The 17,145-nt window shown below is 53.7% G+C and overlaps 1 protein-coding gene across 2 annotated transcripts in view; it reads left to right on the forward strand.

Moving 5' to 3' along the window:
• Positions 1-17,145, forward strand: part of LAMA4 (laminin subunit alpha 4) — a 160,432-nt gene that overhangs the window by 121,638 nt on the left and 21,649 nt on the right. For both annotated transcript variants that reach the window (XM_029047122.1, XM_029047123.1), the window contains 4 exons: positions 1,359-1,490; positions 9,289-9,431; positions 12,075-12,213; positions 15,107-15,244. In XM_029047122.1, the coding sequence (XP_028902955.1) occupies positions 1,359-1,490; positions 9,289-9,431; positions 12,075-12,213; positions 15,107-15,244 (552 nt within the window). The remainder of the gene's footprint in view (positions 1-1,358; positions 1,491-9,288; positions 9,432-12,074; positions 12,214-15,106; positions 15,245-17,145) is intronic.

Here is a 17,145-nt window from a genome sequence, read left to right on the forward strand (position 1 = left end):
AAGATTAGCTAAAAAGGACTCAATTTAAGGTCTCTGGTTGGACTTATCCTGTTCTCAAGAAATTAAAGTAGTCCTCCTAAGCACAGAATCTAAAAGCATAAGCTTCTTCTAGTCTTAGAAGCGGTGGGGCTCAGTGGAAAGAGCGCGGGCTTGGGAGTCAGAGGTCGAGGGTTCTAATCCCGGCTCCTCCACTTGTCAGCTGCGTGACCTTGGACGAGTCACTTAACTTCTCCGGGCCTCAGTTACCTCATCTGTAAAATGTGCGACTGTGAACCCCACGTGGGACAACCTGATCACCTTGCCCACGCGCTTAGAAGAGTGCTCGGCACATAGGCGGCGCTTAACGAATGCCATTATTTTTATTATCATTAATGAAGTCGATCTTTAATGTCATTTGCTAAGTGCGCACGCTGTGCTGCACTAAGCGCCGGGGTAGCTAGCACTTCAGACAATCAGATCGGGTGCGGTCCCTGTCCCACATAGGGCTCAAATTCGTAATCTCCATTTTACAGCTGAGGCAACACAGAGAATAATAATGAGAGTATTGGTTAAGCACTCACTATGTGTGAAGCGCTGTTCTAAGCACTTGGGTAGATACAAGCAAATCAGTGGGACACAGTCCCTGTCCCACGTGGGGCCCACAGTCTTAATCCCCATTTTACAGATGCGGTAACTGAGGCACAGAGAGGAGTGACTTGCCCAAGGTCACACAGCTGACAAGCGGCGGAGTGGGGATTAGAACCCAGGTCCTATTGACTCCCAGTCCCACCTTCTTTCCACTGTGCCACACTGATTGGCGTGGCTCAGAGGAAAGAGCGCGGGCTTGGGAGTAAGAGGTCATGGGTTCTAATCCCGGCTCGGCCGCCAGTCAGCTGTGTGACCTTGGGCAAGTCACTTAACTTCTCTGTGCCTCAGTTATCTCGTCTGTCAGATGGGGATTAAAAAAACCGTGAGCCCCACGTGGGACAACCCGATCACCTTGTATCCCCCAGTGTTTAGAACAGTGCTTTGCACATAGTAAGCGTTTAACAAATACCACAATTATTATTCCTTAGTTAGAACAATTAGTCTGTAAAATAATGCCCCTCGGCAAAATTAACAGAATTTAGGAAAGGTTATTTTCCTTTTCTTTCCAAACCCCTTAGCAAATATAATCATCTCAAACAATGGGAACAACTGTCTCTGATCTGACACCATTTAAAAATATTAGCTAAAATTGACTCAATTTCCATAAATAAATGTCAGTAAATTTCATTAGGCCTTAAGGTCCTGAAAGTAAAGTTCCCCCAGATGCGATTATTTGCCACATTTCTAGTGTGGCATCTGCTCACTTTTTAATCTCGCTTTATCTTCCACAGACCGCGTTCTTCAGCTTGGAAATGCGCAACGGATTTCTGCACGTATTTTACGACTTCGGATTCAGCAGCGGCCCGGTACATCTGGAAGACTCTCTAAAGAAAGCCCCAATTAACGACGCAAAATACCATGAGGTGAGAATGGGAAACTGAAAGAGTTGGACTTATTTATCCCGATTAATTGGATAGATTGTCCAGATGAATCCAATAGGCCAGGCCACGGGAGTGAATTCCTTCTCATTATTACGGCATCCACACTGTACGATTCTAGCGCATGATTAAACGAGAACGGATATTGTGATGGAAGTCGCTCCTAGAGGTTGGGTGTTTTTAAGTTGAAATATTTTGAATATGCTCAGGCTGATAAGAACAAATTAAACAAATTAACGGAAAGGGCTGGATTTCTAACTACCCTCTTTCTTCTGCAAAGTGGAATAGCTTCTTTCATTTAGAGGGCCTCCAAATGGCACAGAAGAGGCGATATTGATTCATGTAATTGATTAATTAATCAATTGATGTTGGTATCTGTTAAGCGCTTACTATGTGCCGAGGACCGTCCTGAGCGCTGGGGTAGATACAGGGTCATCAGGTTGTCCCTCGTGAGGCTCACAGTCTTCATCCCCATTTTACAGATGAGGTCACTGAGGCACAGAGAAGTAAAGCGACATGCCCACAGTCACCCAGCTGACGAGTGGCAGAGCCGGGATTCGAACCCATGACCTCTGACTCCCAAGCCCGGACTCTTTCCACCGAGCCACGCTGCTTCTCTTGTATATATATATAAGTCCTCATTTCCTCTTCTCCCACTCGCTCCCTTTATTCCTCCCCCATCCCACACCCACAGCACTTGGGTCCCGATCCGTAACTCATTTATTTATAGTAACGTCTGCCGCCCCCCCAGACCGTAAACTCGTCGTGGGTGGAGGCTATAGCTACCAATTCCGTCACGTTCATTCAATAGTATTTATTGAGCGCTTACTATGTGCAGAGCACTGTACTAAGCGCTTGGGATGAACAAGTCGGCAACAGATAGAGACGGTCCCTGCCGTTTGACGGGCTTACGGTCTAATCGGGGGAGACGGACAGACAAGAACGATGGCACTAAACAGCGTCAAGGGGAAGAACATCTCGTAAAAACAATGGCAACTAAATAGAATCGAGGCGATGTACAATTCATTAACAAAATAAATAGGGTAACGAAAATATATACAGTCGAGCGGACGAGTACGGTGCTGTGGGGATGGGAAGGGAGAGGTGGAGGAGCAGAGGGAAAAGGGGAAAATGAGGCTTTAGCTGCGGAGAGGTAAAGGGGGGATGGCAGAGGGAGTAGAGGGCGAAGAGGAGCTCGGTCTGGGAAGGCCTCTTGGAGGAGGTGATTTTTAAGTAAGGTTTTGAAGAGGGAAAGAGAATCAGTTTGGCGGAGGTGAGGAGGGAGGGCGTTCCGGGACCGCGGGAGGACGTGACCCGGGGGTCGACGGCGGGATAGGCGAGACCGAGGGACGGCGAGGAGGTGGGCGGCAGAGGAGCGGAGCGTGCGGGGTGGGCGGTAGAGAGAAGGGAGGAGAGGTAGGAAGGGGCGAGGTGATGGAGAGCCTCGAAGCCTAGAGTGAGGAGTTTCTGTTTGGAGCGGAGGTCGATAGGCAACCACTGGAGTTGTTTAAGAAGGGGAGTGACATGCCCAGATCGTTTCTGCAGGAAGATGAGCCGGGCAGCGGAGTGAAGAATAGACCGGAGCGGGGCGAGAGAGGAGGAAGGGAGGTCAGAGAGAAGGCTGACACAGTAGTCTAGCCGGGATATAACGAGAGCCCGTAATAGTAAGGTAGCCGTTTGGGTGGAGGGGAAAGGGCGGATCTTGGCGATATCGTAGAGGTGAAACCGGCAGGTCTCGGTAACGGATAGGATGTGTGGGGTGAACGAGAGGGACGAGTCAAGGATGACACCGAGATTGCGGGCCTGCGGGACGGGAAGGACGGTCGTGCCATCCACGGTGATGGAGAAGTCTGGGAGCGGACCGGGCTTGGGAGGGAAGATGAGGAGCTCAGTCTCGCTCATGTTGAGTTTTAGGTGGCGGGCCGACATCCAGGTGGAGACGTCCCGGAGGCGGGAGGAGATGCGAGCCTGAAGGGAGGGGGAGAGGACAGGGGCGGAGATGTAGATCTGCGTGTCATCTGCGTAGAGATGGTAGTCAAAGCCGTGAGAGCGGATGAGTTCACCGAGGGAGTGAGTGTAAATGGAGAACAGAAGAGGGCCAAGAACTGACCCTTGAGGAACTCCAACAGTTAAAGGATGGGAGGGGGAGGAGGCTCCGGCGTAGGAGACCGAGAATGATCGGCCAGAGAGGTGAGAGGAGAACCGGGAGAGGACGGAGTCCGTGAAGCCAAGGTGAGATAAGGTATGGAGGAGGAGGGGATGGTCGACAGTGTCAAAGGCAGCAGAGAGGGCGAGGAGGATCAGAACGGAGTAGGAGCCATTGGATTTGGCAAGAAGGAGGTCACGGGTGACCTTAGAGAGAGCAGTCTCGGTAGAGTGGAGGGGACGGAAGCCAGATCGGAGGGGGTCTAGGAGAGAATGGGAGTTAAGGAATTCTAGGCATCGATTGTAGACGACTCGTTCTAAGATTTTGGAAAGGAAGGGTAGTAGGGAGATAGGACGATAACTGGAGGGGGAAGTGGGGTCAAGAGCGGGTTTTTTTAGGATGGGGGAGACGTGGGCGTGTTTGAAGGCAGGGGGAAGGAGCCCTTGGAGATCGAGTGGTTAAAAATAGAAGTTAAGGAAGGGAGGAGGGCAGGGGCGATGGTTTTAAGAAGGTGAGAGGGAATGGGGTCCGAGGCGCAGGTGGAGGGGGTGGCACTTGCGAGGAGGGAGGAGATCTCCTCTGAGGATACTGCAGGGAAGGATGGGAAAGTAGGGGAGGGGGTTGGTGGGGGGGAGGGGAGAGGCGGAGGGGTGACTTTGGGGAGCTCGGACCTGATCGTGTTGATTTTCGTGAGGAAATAGGTGGCCAGATCATTAGGGGTGAGAGATGGGGGAGGGGGAGGAACAGGGGGCCTGAGGAGAGAGTTAAAGGTCCGGAACAATCGGCGGGGGTGACGGGCATGGGTGTCGATGAGGGAGGAGAAGAAGCTTTGCCTGGCGGAGGAGAGGGCAGAGTTAAGGCAGGAAAGGATAAATTTGAAGTGTGTGAGGTCGGCTCGGTGCTTGGACTTTCGCCAGCAGCGCTCAGCAGCTCGAGCCTAGGAGCGTAGGAGGCGGACGGAGGAGGTGATCCGGGGCTGTGGGTTAGTGGAGCGAGAGCGGCGGAGGGAAAGGGGGGCGAGAGAGTCGAGATGAGTAGAGAGGGTGGAGTTGAGAGCGGAGACCCGATCGTCGAGAGTGGGAAGAGAGGACAGGGCGGCAAGGTGAGGCGAGATGCTATTGGAAAGACGGATGGGATCGAGAGAGCGGAGGTCTCTGTGGGGCAGTAGCGAAGATTTGCAGGGGGAGGGAGTGTGAGAGATGAGGCAGGTGAGAAGGTTATGGTCCGAGAGAGGGATTTCAGAGTCGGTGAGGGAGGAGATAGTGCAGCGGTAGGAGATGACGAGATCGAGGGTGTGACCGAGTCGGTGAGTGGGCGCGGTATGGTGGAGGAGGAGGTCGGCAGAGTCGAGGAGGGATAGCAGGCGGGCGGCAGAGGAGTCGTCGGGTACATCCGTATGGATGTTGAAGTCTCCGAGGATCAGAGTGGGCAGAGAGAAGGAGAGGAGGAAGGTGAGAAAGGGGTCAAGGTGGTTGAGGAAGTCGGAGGTGGGACCGGGAGGGCGGTAGATGACGGCGACAAGTAACTGGAGTGGGTGGTAGAGGCGAATGATATGGGCTTCGAAGGAGGGGAAGGAGAGGGAGGGGGGAGGAGGGATAGTGCGGAAGCGGCATCGGGGCGAGAGGAGGAAGCCGACGCCTCCTCCCTTACCGGTGAGTCTGGGGGAGTGGGAGAAGGAGAGGCCTCCGCCGGAGAGAGCGGCGGCGGAGACCGTGTCTTCGGGAGAGAGCCACGTTTCCGAAAGGGCGAGGAGGAGGAGAGAGCGGGAGAGGAAAAGGTCATGGATGAAAGGTAGCTTGCCTGTAACAGAGCGGGGGTTCCAGAGGCCACACTTGAAAGTAGCTGTGGGTGCAAGGGGAGGAGGGGGGGAAGGGCGGGGGAAGGGGAGGGTTTGGATGGGAAGGAGGTGGCGGGGCCCTGGACGGGGAGAGGGGGATGAGGGGTGGCGGTGGGACAAGAGGACTGGGATGGGGCGTGGGTGGGGAAGAGAGAAGGGGGGAGGGGGTGAAGAGGGGGTTTGGTGGGGGGAAGAGTAGGGGGAGGGGGAAGAGGGGTAGCGCTGGTAAAGTGGGGTTCTAGGGCGGGAGAGAGGAGGGGGGGAGGAGACAGAGGAGAGAGCGGGAAAGAGCTGAGCGAGAGAGGGGAAGGGGAAGGGGAAGGGGAGGATAGGAAGGGGCGGGAGGGGGGAAGGGGGGAGGAGGGACATGGCGAGGCCAGAGAGGTGGGTGGCAGCACTGACAACAATAAACAGTAATAAACGAAATCGGTAATATAGCAACATGATACAGTATGATACAATACAGTGGTGCTAATATAGCAACATAATACAGTATGATACAATATAGTCGTGTTAATAAAAGGGGTGATGACCAGGGTCGGGGGTAGACTCGATTAAGGGGTGACCTGATCAAATTCAAAATCTGACGACAATAAACAATAAAAAGCGAGATCGCAAATATAGCAACATGGTACAGTAAGGCACACTACAATAGTGTTAATAAGCAGGCGATGACCAGGGTCGGGGGACGAGCCGACCCTACCCGATCAGACTCAAAGTCAAGCGGCCAGCGGCCGAGAGAGTCCCAGAGCTCATGACCAAATAACCCTGTGGCGGCGGGGGGGCCCTGAGGTTGTCCGGGGTGGGTGGCGGCCGTAGGCGGCGGCTAAGGTAAGGTAACATGGTGAGAACAAGGACGTCGTCGCCCGGGGCGGGGGCGGGAGAGATGAATCACCTCAAGAGGGAAGAGGGAGTGAGGCCTTCCCAAAATGGCCGCCTCGGGCAGAGTGGGGGCTTCCTAAAATGGCCGCCTCGGGCGGAGTGGGGGAGCGGTTGGGGAGCACAATGTCCCCGGGCCCGAGCAGGGGGACACAATGTCCCCCGAGGACACAATGTCCTTGGGGCCGAGAAGGGGAGCACAATGTCCCCAGGATCGAGAAGGGGAGCGCAATGTTCCCACGTTGTCATATCCTACTCTCCCAAGTACTCAGTACAGTGCTCTGCCCACGGTAAACGCTCAATAAGTATGACTGATCGAGCGGCTAGAGAAGCAGCGTGGCTCAGTGGAAAGAGCCCGGGCTTGGGGGCCAGAGGTCATGGGTTCGAACTCGGCAGCTGTGTGACCGTGGTCGAGTCACTTCACTTCTCTGTGCCTCAGTGACCTCACCTGTAAAATGGGGATGAACTGTGAGCCTCACGTGGGACGACCCGATGACCCTGTATCTACCCCGGCGCTTAGAACGGTGCTCTGCACGTAGTAAGCGCTTAGCAAATACCACCATTATCGTGATTATTACAGCCTCTCTAAAAGAAAACGGAACAGGTTACAATTCACCTGTGTTGTGTTCAGAGAAAAGAGCAACTAGTGACCCTGTTTCAGCGTAGGCCACGGAGTTCACCCCCAAAATCCAGAATGGCTCGGAGTAAGTGGTAGCTTCGATGTTCAAGAGCAGATTTTTTACAGTGTGAAAGATGTAAATGGTTGGCCGTTTTAGGCACGTGATGCTTTTGTGGCGGGTACGTTTATCTACGCGTTTTAAGTTGCCCCAAAATATACAGAGCTAGATAAAAACCAATTCGGGAATAAATGCCCAGGTTTCATTTTCTGAGTCCTACTCATTCGGTTGGATTTATTGAGCCCTCGCTGTGCACTCTTCTAGTCCCGGCTCTGCCACTTGTCAGCTGTGTGACTGTGGGCAAGTCACTTCGCTTCTCTGTGCCTCAGTTACCTCATCTGTAAAATGGGGATGAAGACCGTGAGCCCTACGTGGGACAATCTGATTACCCTGTGTCTACCCCAGCGGTTAGAACAGTGTCCGGCGCATAGTAAGCGCTTAGCAAATACCAACATTATTACTATTACGACGCAACGATAAACAGGCACTTCCCCTGCCCGCAGTGAGCTTCCGGTCTGGGACGGGATGCGGGGAGGAAAGAGGCATTTAGATGAATAAACAAGTGTGGCTTTTAGTTAAATGGGGAAAGGGAAACATTATGAAGACTACTCACTAATAAAAATCCATTAAGAACGTCTATAATCAAAAAGCAGTAATGACGTTGGTATTCGTTAAGCGCTTACTACGTGCAGAGCACTGTTCTAAGCTCTGGGGGAGATACAGGGGAATGAGGTCGTCCCACGCGAGGCTCACGGTCTTCACCCCCATTTTACAGATGAGGGAACTGAGGCACAGAGAAGTGGAGTGACTCGCCCACAGTCCCACAGCTGACAAGGGGCAGAACCGGGATTAGAACCCATGACCTCTGCCTCCCAAGCCCGGGCTCTTTCCACTGAGCCACGCCCCGCTTCTCAAAAAATCCATCGGCGGTATTTACTGAGCGCCGACGGCGTGCCGAACAGTGCGCTGAGCGTTTGGGAGAGTGCTACAGGGGTGGGTAGACACCATCAGGGAGCTGACGGTCTAGCGCGGGGAGGCGACCATTAGAATAAATTCATACATTCAGTCGTATTTACTGAGCCCTTCCTGGGTGCAGGGCACTGTACTAAGCATTTGGGAAAGTACAGATATATCTGCGCCCCAGATAGTCTCTTCTCCTGGCTTTACGGCGTGTAAAAGGCGGAAGCCACACGCCCCTCTCCCACGTTCTCTCGTCAAGGGTATTTCCGGTCTTAGGAGGAACTCGGTCTTCCCGTGGCTACGGAGGAGAGTTATACCTCTCGGGACCAGCCGGAGATTCCGGTGGCGCACTGGGTATTATAGTGAGCGCTTAACAGATAATAATAACGTTGGTATTTGTTAAGCGCTTACTATGTGCAGAGCACTGTTCTAAGCGCTGGGGTAGACTCAGGGGAATCGGGTTGTCCCACGTGGGGCTCACGGTCTTCATCCCCATTTTCCAGATGAGGGAACTGAGGCAAAGAGAAGTGAAGTGACTCGCCCACAGTCACACAGCTGCCGAGGGGCAGAGCCGGGATTCGAACCCGTGACCCCTGACTGCGAAGCCCGCGCCCTTTCCGCTGAACCACGCTGCTCCTATGACTTCGATGACTTCATTATGACCATCATCCCTCGGCGTATGAACGTAGCTCCTGTTCTGCTCTCCTTCGCACCTCACCCTTAGGAGAAGCTCAGTGGAAAGAGCCCGGACCTGGGAGTCAGGGGTCGTGGGTTCTGATCCCGGCTCCGCCGTTTGTCGGCTGTGTGACCTCGCGCGGGTCACTTGGCTTCTCTGTGCCTCAGTTAACTCATCTGTAAAGGGGGGATGAAGATTGTGAGCCCTACGTGGGACAACCTGACCACCTTGTATCCACCCCAGCGCTTAGAACAGCACATAGTAAGCGCTTAACAAATACCAACATCATTAGTATTAACGCAAGCCTGAATGCCCAGGCTTAGGTATTTCTTGCACATTTTGCACGCTCAGGGAACGTCACGATTTTCATTCATTCCTTCGGTCGTATTTACCGAGCGCCTACCGCGTGCGGAACGCTCTACTAAGCACTTGGGAACGTACAACACGACAATACGCGACATCCCCCCCCCCCCCCCGCAATAAACCCCGTGCAACGTTCCCCGACGACGCGGACGCTTGCAAGAATACGGAGGGTCATCAACGGGATGGAAACTACATTCGCTCGCCTCACCCTTCAGTGAAGATCGACTGTATTTCATCCCTTTCAGATTTCTGTCATTTACCATAATGATAAAAAGATGATCTTAGTGGTGGACAGGCGCCACGTGAAGAGCGTGGATAACGAAAAGATGAAAATCCCTTTCACGGATATGTACATCGGAGGCGCTCCTTCAGACATTTTGCGATCCAGGTGAGTTTCCCGGTCCGTACGGTGGCTTCGTTTCCCTCACGCGGTGCACAAATGATCATAATAATTACGGTATCTGTTAAGCGCTCACTATGTGCAGAGCACTGTTCTGAGCGCTGGGGGAGATACAGGTTATCGTCCCACGTGGGGCTCACAGTTTTTAATCCCCATTTTTTTTTTACAGACGAGGTGACGGAGGCGCAGAGAAATTAGGTGACTGACTTGCCCGAGGTCACGCAGCGGACGAGTGGCTTAGTGACTTGTGCCGAGGGGAGAAGCAACGTGGCCTAGTGGGTAGAGCACGGGCCTGGGAGGCGGGAGGTCCTGGGTTCTAATCCTACCTCCGCCACTGGGTGACCTTGGGCAAAGCATTTCATTTCTCTGCGCCTCAGTTACCTCCCCCGCGAAGTAGGGATGAAGACTGTGAGCCCTCTGTGGGACAGGGATTGTGTCCAACCTGCCAACCTTGTACCTACCGCAGTGCTTAGTACAGTGCCTGGTGCACAGTGAGCACTTACCGAATATTTGAGAAAAGAAAAGGGCGCAGCTCCAGGCCTACCCACGCGGCTACATTTAATCCTTTCCTTTCAGGTGACTAGCGGTCCGTTCATTCATTCAGTGGTATTGACTGAGCCCTTACTATGTGCAGAGCACTGTACTGAGCGCTTGGAATGGACAGAGCGGTTGCCGTGGCTAGCTCTGGTCACAGAAAGCGCTCAGTTAATAGGACTGGCTGATTAACGCTTCTGGAAATCTGCCAACAGAGCTCCGTCTGTCCCGAGAGAGAGGAACTGAGGCTCTAAATAGCGTCGGCTGTCTCCGCCGTCGCCTCGGGGACGGCGGAGGTAGGCGGGAGAGTGGGATAAAGGGGCTAAAGACGTCAGTCGTATTTATCGAGTGCTTACTGTGTGCAGATCACTGTGCTAAGCCCTTGGAAGAGTACAATATAACAATAAACGGAGGCATTCCCTGCCCACAGCGAGCTTAGAGTCTAGCCGGGTGGACCGACATCGATATAAAGAAATAACTGAAAGGTCTGTACATAATAATGGCATTTGTTAAGCGCTTACTAGGTGCAAAGCACTGTTCTAAGCGCTGGGGGGATACAAGGCGATCGGGTTGTCCCAGGTGGGGCTCGCGGTTTTCATCCCCCATTTTACAGATGAGGCCCGGAGAAGTGAAGTGACTCGCCCACAGTCACACGGCTGACGAGTGGCGGAGCCGGGATTCGAACCCACGACCTCCGACTCCCAAGCCCGGGCTCTTTCCACCGAGCCGCGCTGCTGCTATGGGGCTGGGAGGGGAGATGCATGAAGGGAGCAGGTCAGGGCAAGGCACAAGGGAGTGATAGGAGAGGAAATAACAATAATGATAATTGTGATATTTATTAAGCTCTTACTCTGTGCCAGGCACTGTGCTAAGGGCTGCGGGTGGATACGAGAAGCAGCGCGGCTCAGTGGAAAGAGCGCGGGCCTGGGAGTCAGAGATCAAGGGGTTCTAATCCCGGCTCCGCCGCTAGCCAGCTGTGTGACCTTGGGCAAGTCACTTAACTTCTCTGGGCCTCAGTTACCTCATCTGTCAAATGGGGATTAAAACTGTGAGCCCCATGTGGGTCAACCTGCTCACCTTGTCTCCCCCAGCGCTTAGAAAACAGTGCTTTGCACATAGTAAGCGCTTAACAAATACCACAATTTATTTTTATTTTACTTTTTTTACAAGCAAATGGGGTTGGACACAGTCCCCGTCCTCCTTGGGGCTCACGGTCTCCGTCCCCGTTTTCCGGATGAGGGAACCGAGGCCCAGAGAAGTTAAGCGACTCGCCCAAAGTCACCCGGCGGACAAGCGGCGGAGCCGGGATTAGAACCCATGACCCCCCGACTCCCAAGCCCGGGCTCTTTCCACTGAGCCGCGAAGAACAAGAACTGTCACTGCCGCCAGCTTCTATATACCCCAGCGCTTAGAAGAGCGCTTGGCACGTAGTAAGCGCTTGACAAATGCCATCGTTATTATTATTATTGCCCGAACACCCTGCCGCTGGCTTGAATAACTCGGGTATTTGGTAGGCGGTCACTATGTGCCGAGAACTGTTCTAAGCGCTGGGGTGGGTAGAAGAAAAATCAGGATGGACGCATTCCCCGTCCCCACGTGGGGCTCACGGCCTTGATCCCCACTTGACAGACGAGGTAACTGAGGCTCAGTGAAGTTAAGTGACTTGCTCAAGGTCACACAGCAGACCTGTGGCAGAGCCAGGATTAGAACCCAGATCCTCTGACTCCCAGGTCCGAGCCCGCTGTGGGCAGGGGATGCGTCTGTTTATCGTCGTATTATACTCTCCCGAGTGCGTAGCGCAGTGCTCTGCACCACTAAGTGGTCAGTAAATATGACTGAATGAAGTCGGCTGACGTCCAGACTGGGGCAGGTCGCTTCACTTCTCTGTGCCTCAGTTACCTCATCTGTAAATTGGGAATTCAATCTTGCCCCCTCCCACTTTGACCGTGTCTAACCTGATCATCTTGCACCCAACCCAGCGTTTAGTGCCGTGCTTAGCCCCCGGTTGGCTGTCGGCAAGTGCTGTTACGGTAAAACCTGCAGAAAAGTCGAGTCACCGGTTTCATCCAGGTGACCCTAGTGGATTTTGTTTTCCAGAACATTGCGAGCGCACCTCCCGTTAGATATCAACTTCAGAGGGTGCATGAGGGGTTTCCAGTTTCAGAAGAAAGATTTCAATTTGCTGGAGCAGCCTGAGACTCTGGGGATTGGTTACGGATGCCCGGAGGAGACCCTCGTAAGTATCCTGTGCAATTAATGACTTTCCGCAGGAGGGAGGAGAGTTCGCAGGGGAGGAGAGTGGCCCAGCCCCTGCGGATCCCCAGATTCCGCCCGCCGTCCCGCCTGAGAAGCGGCTCAGGAATACGAAGCCGCTCTCTCCTCTGAAGTCGCTCTTTCCCTTCCCCCGCCGGCAGCGTTCGGGCGTCTCCTCCCGTTCCGGCCGTTCCCTTGGCCGCGGATCACCCTTACGTCCTCGGGATACCGGTCGGCGGCCGGCTCGGCCGTTGACACCCAGGCGACCGGAGGTTTGCGAAGGGGGGACAGAAGTGATGTTGAAGATCGTCTCCTGGGCCGAAAAATCCCCGAAAGCCCCCGTCTGGGATAGTGCAGAATAGAAGACTTACCCAGGGAGCCCTTCCCTTCCCTCTTCCTTTTCCTCCGTGCCCTGAACGGTAATCTGAATTTGGGGTGTTTGCCAAAACCCTAAACAGTCGCCGCGGGAACCGATTTCCGCCCGACGAAGAGCACGTAACGATCCTGCTCGTGACGAGGGGGACGAGGTGGCTGGAGGAGGGGACGATGGGGCCCCGGCGGAGGCGGTGCCGTCCGGAGAGAACGGACCACCGAGAGCGCCCCGTTCCCCAAACGGGAGCCGCCCCACCTCGGTTCGTTCATTCATTCGATAGTGTTTACCGGGCGCTTACTATGTGCAGAGCACTGTACTAAGCGCTCGGAACGTACAAATCGGCAACAGATAGAGACGGTCCCTGCCCTTCGACGGGCTCACGGTCCGGCCGGGGGAGACGCAGACGGAAACGAGTCGGAGCCACCGAGGAGCCCAAACCAATCGCAGAGAGGTAGGTCCAAGATAACAGATACCATAATTGTCATTATTATACTCAGATCCGACACGAGCTCTGTCCCTCGGGCCTTGTCCCGCGAGAGGCTTCCGGGCCCTGTCCGCCAGTAGGCTCGACGTCCCCGCGTCGGCTGTCAGTCCCCGGGCCGTGTGGGGCTCGCGGTCCTTGACCCGCACGAGGCTCCCGGGCCCCGTGTCACGCGGGGCTCCTGGTTCCTCTCCCGCGTGGACCTCGCGCTCCCCGTCCCACGAGGGCCTCTCAGTCCCCGTCCCATGAGGGGCTGCCGGCTCCCGTGCCTCGTGGGGCTCCCGGTCCCCGTCCCACGTGGGACTCCCGGCTCCTGTCCCCCGAGGGCCTCCCGGTCCCCGTCCCGTAATAACGTTGATATCTGTTAAGCGCTTACTACGTGCGGAGCGCCGTTCTACGCGCTGGGGTAGATGCGGGGTGATCAGGTCGTCCCACGTGAGGCTCACGGTTAATCCCCATTTGGCAGAGGAGGGAACCGAGGCACAGAGAAGTCAAGTGACTCGCCCGCAGTCACACAGCTGACGAGTGGCGGAGCCGGGAGTCGAACCCATGACCTCCGACTCCCAAGCCAGGGCTCTTTCCAGTGAGCCGCGCTGCTTCCCACGTGGGGCTCCCAGTTCCGGTGCCATATGGGGCCCCAAAGCCCCGTCCCTCAAGGGGCTCCCGATCTCCGTCCCGCTCCCTGCGACGCACGGAGGCCCCAGTCTCTGCTCCACGTTGGACTCTCTGTCCTCGCCTCAGCCCCTTCCCCACGCGTCTAACCCAGCATTTAGTGCGGTACTTAGCGTCGTCAACAAGGACTATCATTATAAAACCTGCGGAAAAGGCAAGTCACCGGTTTCATGAGCGGCTTCCAGTTCCCTCATCTGTAAAATGGGGATTAACCGTGAGCCTCACGTGGGACGACCTGATTGACCCGTATCTACCCCGGCGCTTAGAACAGTGCTCCGCACGCAGTAAGCGCTTAACGGATACCGACATTATTACCTGTTTGTTGTCTGAGCTTAGCCACATCACTCAACTCTACAGTCTCTTCCGAGCGTGGGCTTGGGAGTCCGAGGGCGTGGGTTCTAATCCCGGCTCCGCCACCCGTCGGCTGTGTGACTCTGGGCAAGTCACTTCACTTCTCTGGGCCTCAGTTACCTCATCTGCCAGCCCTAACCCGACGACCTCGTACATACCCCAGCGCTTAGAACAGCCTCGGCACATATAGTAAGTGCTGAACGAATTCCATTATTATCATCTCTAAAATGAGAAGCAGTGGGGCCTCGAGGAAACAACAGAAGCCCGAGAGTCAGAGGACCTGGCTTCTAATCCTGGCCCTGTCACTTCTCTTCATTCAGTCAGTCCATCGTATTTATTGAGCACTTACTGTGGGCAGACCACTGTACTAAGCGCCTGGGAGAGTACAGTATAACAGTAAGCAGACACGTGCCCTGCCCACACACAACGAGCTTACAGTCTCTCAAGTAACCGCCGCCCTCCCACTCGGGAGATGGGAAATCGGGGTCCACCGGGGTCCCCGTCTAGCCTAGCGGCGCGTCCTGTCGTTCCTTCGTGTGTTCTGATGACACGCACAGTCAGCGTGGCACAGAGGACAACTCGGTAACTTCTCGTAAACGGTCACGCAGCGAACCGTCTTCGAAGTCCCGGTGTCAGAACACCTAGTCCGTATCCCTCGTGGGCTTCTCTTCGGGGATTTATCACAGATGATGAGATTTCCATTTTTCATCCCCACTCTGGATATGCTTATACGTCGCCATCGGGAAGGATTCCGCTTGAGAAATCAGCAGGTAGAGAAACATTAAAAGGGTTCGGGGCTGTTCATTTTACTCGCAGGCAGCTCGGGTGTCCCCTGAGCCTTCTGAATCTTCCCGACCTTATCGGAAAATCAGGCCGTTTCATACGAAAGTTAGCCGTGCGGAGAATTTTTAAAATGGAAATGATCCGCCCCGTGTGCTATCATCAGCGATCATTGAAAATACGCCGGCTCATTTGCCAACTCTCTTGATTGCCACGTAGATGTCCCGCAAAGCGTATTTCAACGGACAGAGCTTCATCGCTTCAAGCCTGAAGATATCTTTCTTCGATGGCTTTGAGGGAGGCTTTAATTTCCGGACCTTACAGCCCAACGGACTGCTGTTCTATTACGCTTCGGGGGTGAGTATTCGCTCTGGAGTCGGGAAAACAATCTCTGTGCTAAATGGAGAAGAGCAGATAGAGCTTAAAAAATAGAGAAATATATTCGACTTAATTTCGAAGCGGTAATGTGCGTGTTTAAATTGTTTGAATTGCCTGACTCCCAACACCACGCGCGGTTCGTGCGTGACAGGGAACCTTTTGTTCCGATCTGTAGCGTGAGCCCATGTTGTGTGAGCGGCAGAGGGAAGTCTTTTTGATTGCTCTTGCCCGTAAGATCCATACAAGTGATGCTGCAATCTCTCACCCCAAAAGACCATTCCATTTTTTTCTGCGCCCCACCCCCCCATCCCGATTCCAATCCCCACCGAGGAGCGGCGTGGCTTAGTGGAAAGAGCCCGCGCCTGGGAGCCAGAGTCATGGGTTCTGATCCCGCCTCTGCCACCTATCGGCTGTGTGACTTTGGGCAACTCCTTTAACTTCTCTGTGCCTCAGTTCCCTCGTCTGTAAAACGGGGATTAAGACCGTGAGCCCCACGTGGGACAACCTGATCACCTTGGGTCTCCCCCAGCGTTTAGAACAGTGCTTGGCACGTAGTAAGCGCTTAACAAATACCATTATGAAGCAGCGTGGCTCTAGTGGAAAGAGCCCGGGCTTGGGAGCCAGAGGTCACGGGTTTGAATCCCGGCTCTGCCACTCATCAGCTGTGTGACCGTGGGCAAGTCACTTCACTTCTCTGTGCCTCAGTTACCTCATCTGTAAAATGGGGATTGACTGTGAGCCTCACGTGGGACAACCTGATGACCCTGTATCTACCCCAGCGCTTAAAACAGTGCTCTGCACGTAGTAAGCGCTTAACAGATACCAACATTATTATTATTATTATTATTAATTCCTACCCAATCAATCAGTTGTGTTTATTGAGTATTTACCATGGGCACAGCACTGTAATAAATATTGGGGAAAGTACAACCTAATAGAGTTGGGAGACGCAATCCCTTCCCACAAGTAATTTACGATCCACGGGGGGAGACTGACTTTAAAATAAATTACAGATAGGGGAAGTAGTAGACTGTAAGCATATGTACATAAGTGCCGTGGAGTTTGTGAGTATCGGAGTGCTTAAAGGGAACAGTCGAATACATAGTCGACGTAGAGAGAAGGGCAGATGGGAGGAATAAAGAGCGTAGTCGGGGAAGACCTTTATGAAGAGAGGTGATTTTAGGAGGGTTTTGAAGGTGGGGAGGGTGACGGGCCGTAGGATATGAAGAGGGAGTGAGTTTCTGGCCCACGGGAGGATGTGGGCAAGGAGTTGGCAGTGGGTTAGATAATAATAATAATGTTGGTATTTGTTAAGCGCTCACTATGTGCCGAGCACTGTTCTAAGCGCTGGGTCGTCAGGTTGCCCCACGTGAGGCTCACAGTCTTAATCCCCATTTTACAGATGAGGAAACTGAGGCCCAGAGAAGTTAAGTGACTTGCCCACAGTCACCCAGCTGCCAGGTGGCGGAGCCGGGATTCGAACCCATGACCCCTGACTCCCATGCGCGGGCTCCTTCCCCCGAGTCACGCCGCTATAATATCTGCTGTGTGAATAATTGTTATATTCATTAAAATTAGCTGGCTCCGGGGATTTATGTTGCTGAAATTGTTTCCTTATAGATGAGAATAGAGCAATTTTTCCCCCTATATTATGGAAATGGCATTAAATCAAATCCAGAAAAAACCCGTACACTGTTCTCTTCACTAACCTGTCTCGCTCCCACATTAAACCCTTAAAAGAACCCTGGGAAACGTAAACGATAAAGTGTCTGATCTGGAAATGGCATCACGTTCAAAGCAAAGACGGGTGCGAAATTCTCAAAGCCTCTGTACCAGACTTAGAATATTCCATATCCTAACTTCCTGACTATGCTTCCTTT

The sequence above is a fragment of the Ornithorhynchus anatinus genome, chromosome 19 (genome assembly GCF_004115215.2).
Source record: "Ornithorhynchus anatinus isolate Pmale09 chromosome 19, mOrnAna1.pri.v4, whole genome shotgun sequence".
Taxonomy (NCBI): Eukaryota; Metazoa; Chordata; class Mammalia; order Monotremata; family Ornithorhynchidae; genus Ornithorhynchus; species Ornithorhynchus anatinus.